Raw genomic sequence first — 3,469 nt, 5'->3', positions numbered from 1 at the left:
TGACGGCTTAGGCCCGCTCCCAGGCCCCTTGGGGAGCGGGCCTAAGCCACTGTCCGGCCTCCCTTTGTGGGAGGCGACCGGGCTGATCAGGGGAAGGCACCAGCCCCACCACCTTGCTGCTACAGCCACTGCCAGTCACTGCAGCCACCAAGGTGTTTTCATCAACACGGACTCCAGTCCCTTCACCATGAAAAAATGACAACTTTCTTTAGGCATTTTCAAGATGTGTCTTTCATAGGATATGACATTTCTTTATTATTTTTTTTTTTTTTTTTTTAATCCTCACCTGAGGATATGTTTCCATTGATTTTTAGAGAATGTGGAAGAGAAAGGAAAAGACATAGAGAAACATCAAAGTGAGAGGAACACTTTGATTGGTTGCCTCCTGCATGAGCCCTGACTTGGGCCCGGGCCAGGGAGAAGCCTGCAACCTAGGTACATGCCCTTGGTCAGAATTGAACCCAGACCCTGAGGTGGGAAGGCCGAGGCATTATCCACTGAGCCAAACCGGCTAGGGCAGGATATGACATTTCTTAGCCCTCCAGCCGCAGACCTTCCTTTTTTTCTCCAGGAGTGAGGTGGAAAAACCCTAGATCACCGTTTTGGATTCTTATTACCCAAGTTACTAATATTACCAGTGGCATACAGGGATCTTACCCAATGAGCCGTCAGAAAATGTGTTTCCTCTGTAGTTCACACTGATCACCAGCTTGGCCCCTGCACAGGCCTAATGCCTGTGGCCAAGGCATTAGTCCAGGGCAGAAGACCCCAGCTCCCCGCAATTGCCGGCTCCACCCCTGCCCAGGCCTAATGCCTGTGGCTGAGGCGTTAGGCCTGGGCAGGGGACCCCCAGTTCCCATGATTGCCAGCTCCCCCCTTCTCCCCGCCATCGCTCACCATCAAGGATCACTGGCTGGCTCCTCCCCGGCCCAAGCCTAAAGCCTCTGGCCGAGACATTAGGCCTGGGCAGGTGCCCCCTCAGCTCTGATCGTAGGCACCGATCGCCACTGGCACCTATGTATGCAAATTAACCGCCATCTTTGTTGGGTTAATTTGAATACTCATTCGATTGGCTGGTGGGCATATCAGAGGGATGGTCAATTTGCATGTTTGTCTATTATTAGGTAAGATCTATTATAAGAATATATGAAAGGATAGATATAAATATATGTAAAATTATTTCCTCTTTAATCTATAAAAAAGAAATTATAGAAAAATTTCCATATCTTCTGTCAAATACTCAATGACTTCTTTAGCTGAAGTTTCCCGTGGCCACCTTGGACTGTGGCTCCAGCAGGCAGGACCAGATGTAACTGCAGGACAGAGTGGCACCTGTGAGGCCCCAGGAATTTCTACACAGCAAGGTCTGGTGGAGATCAGGGAGCCATGGACACAGGTTCTCTGGAATGACCAGCAGGGAGAGTTCCCCCCCTGCCATTACCCAACTCCTGCCCGGCCTCACCTCTCTTCTTTGCTGAACCGATCTAGGGCCCAGAACCAGGCCTCGAATTCCTCCTCAGGCTCTATTTTGTACTCCTGGGCAGCCTCCTGCAGCAGAACTAATTCTTTTATGATATTTAGCTCCTGGGGCCAGAGGGAAGGAGAGGATGCAGACAAAGCCCGAGTTGGGATGAGGACTGGGGCAGGGACCCGGTCCTGGGTCTTTGCACACAGGGCCACCCTCCTTCCCCCTAATTCCACCGAGGCCCTTCCTGTGCTCAGAGATGGGCATCGACAGCCCTTCCTCCAGGAGGTTATCCTTGATGCCACTCCCTAACCCCAGCCACCAACTGGAGGGGTCTCCCACTTCTGTTATCAAACTCTCCCAATGAGTGGAAGGTGCAGGGGATGGAGCCCAGGAGTGTGCTGGGCAGGGTGCCTCTGATTCTCACTCCCCTCCCCTGCCCCACAGGCTGTGCCACAGCTGCTAACCTTTTCCTTTCTTTCTATGTTGATCTGATTCCCCTAAAAGCAGACAGCCAAAGTCCATCAGAAAGGGCCCCCTGGCTAGGACTGGCCCCCTATGCCCACCCTTCTCATGGTGCACTACCACCAGGTCCCAGGTGGGATGGGAAACAGGAAAAGGCAGGATTTGGATCAAGGGGAGGCTCTGGGCTCCAAAGGAGGGGGTCACGGATGACTATGATGGGCCTGTCGCTCCAGCTCCAAGGGGAGGCTGTGCTGAGAACTCAGGGCTCAGGATGGGGGCTCTCTGTCCCCCAAGGCCAATCCTGGTCACCCCAGTTCAGGCCCCAGGTCACCCACCTCCAGATTATCCTTCTTGCTAATGTCCAGGATCCTCAGGTCTAGTATAAATGTCTCGAGCAGGGGAACACCCTGGGCAAACAGGGTGAGGGTGGGATGAGCCCCTGCTCTCAGGTGCCCCACACGCCCTCTCCTGAAAGCCTCCCACCCTCAGCCTCCTGGCCACCCCAGGGTTCCCACGTGGAGCAGCCCAGGACGTTTAGGGCCTCTACACAATTGTCCCTTCCCTCACTCTCCAGGAACTCCTCCTGATCACCTCCTAGGACCTACATTTGGTAAATCACAGGGTCAGTGGTCCCGGGCCTTCCCCACCCCCATGTCCGTCCTACACTGAGCTCCCCCACGCCCTCCTCTTGGTCATTTCTAAGGGAGGATTTCAGGTTCTGTGGGCACAGGTGGTGGGGCTGCAGGAGGAAGGCCTCCCTCTCTTGACTTGGAGGCCTCCAGCTGGGTGCACAGAGCCCCCTCCTCTGACCCTGGAGGACCCCCAAGACAGGCTCACTCACCTTCTTCTGCAGCCTCTTATCCGATCCTCGGACATAGTGCAGCAGAGTGGCAAACCTGGAGGGCTGTTTCTGTCAGGGTGGAGGACAGGGTCATGGAGGTCATGCTCACCTCACCCCATTCCCTGACCACCTCTGACCTCACACCCTGGCCCTCTGACCCAAGTCAGCTGGTACCAGTGCCACCCCAACTCCAGCATGCTCTGATTCTGGATGCCTCCCAGCTACAACGCTCACTCGGTGTGTGTGACCTTAGGCCTGGGCCTGGCTCCCTGACCCGTTCCCTCCTCTGGAAAGTGGGAGACCTCCACCGAGCTCACAGGTTCTCCTGAGGACTCAGTGTCATTCCTGTCATCATTGTTCTCACCCTCAGCCCTCCAGGTGGCACAGGGCAGGGAGCTCTGCACTGTCCTGTTCTGTCCTGAACTCCTGACCACCCTGGGAAGCCGGCAACATGGGATGGACACCCCTCCATGTCAATCATGAGGAGACTGACTGGCAGCGAGTGCTCTAGGGGTGCAGTGGGAAGTCTCAGGGAGACCACCCCTCTGTCTCTGGTCCAGCCAGTGGGACCTGAGGCCAAGCAGCCCTTTTGTTCCCCTGGCCTGTGGCAATCCCCATCCCTGGGACAGGCAGGAGGCACTCCCCTTGGAGGTGTGGAGAAGACACAAGTGGCAGCAGGGCCCTGGCATCCTGAGGAC

At 55.5% G+C, this 3,469-nt stretch overlaps 1 protein-coding gene across 1 annotated transcript in view; it reads right to left on the bottom strand.

The window, feature by feature from the left end:
• Positions 1-1,252: 1,252 nt before the first annotated feature.
• LOC106725933 overlaps positions 1,253-3,469 on the bottom strand; it is a 5,903-nt gene continuing 3,686 nt past the window's right edge. The window contains exons 4-8 of the mRNA XM_014538854.1: positions 3,089-3,206; positions 2,772-2,840; positions 2,266-2,337; positions 1,463-1,584; positions 1,253-1,313 (exon numbers count right to left, since the gene is read on the bottom strand). Of these exons, the coding sequence (XP_014394340.1) occupies positions 1,253-1,313; positions 1,463-1,584; positions 2,266-2,337; positions 2,772-2,840; positions 3,089-3,206 (442 nt within the window). The remainder of the gene's footprint in view (positions 1,314-1,462; positions 1,585-2,265; positions 2,338-2,771; positions 2,841-3,088; positions 3,207-3,469) is intronic.

Source organism: Myotis brandtii, unplaced genomic scaffold, assembly GCF_000412655.1.
Source record: "Myotis brandtii unplaced genomic scaffold, ASM41265v1 scaffold19967, whole genome shotgun sequence".
NCBI lineage: Eukaryota > Metazoa > Chordata > Mammalia > Chiroptera > Vespertilionidae > Myotis > Myotis brandtii.
This window is presented reverse-complemented; position numbering and strand designations above follow the sequence as displayed.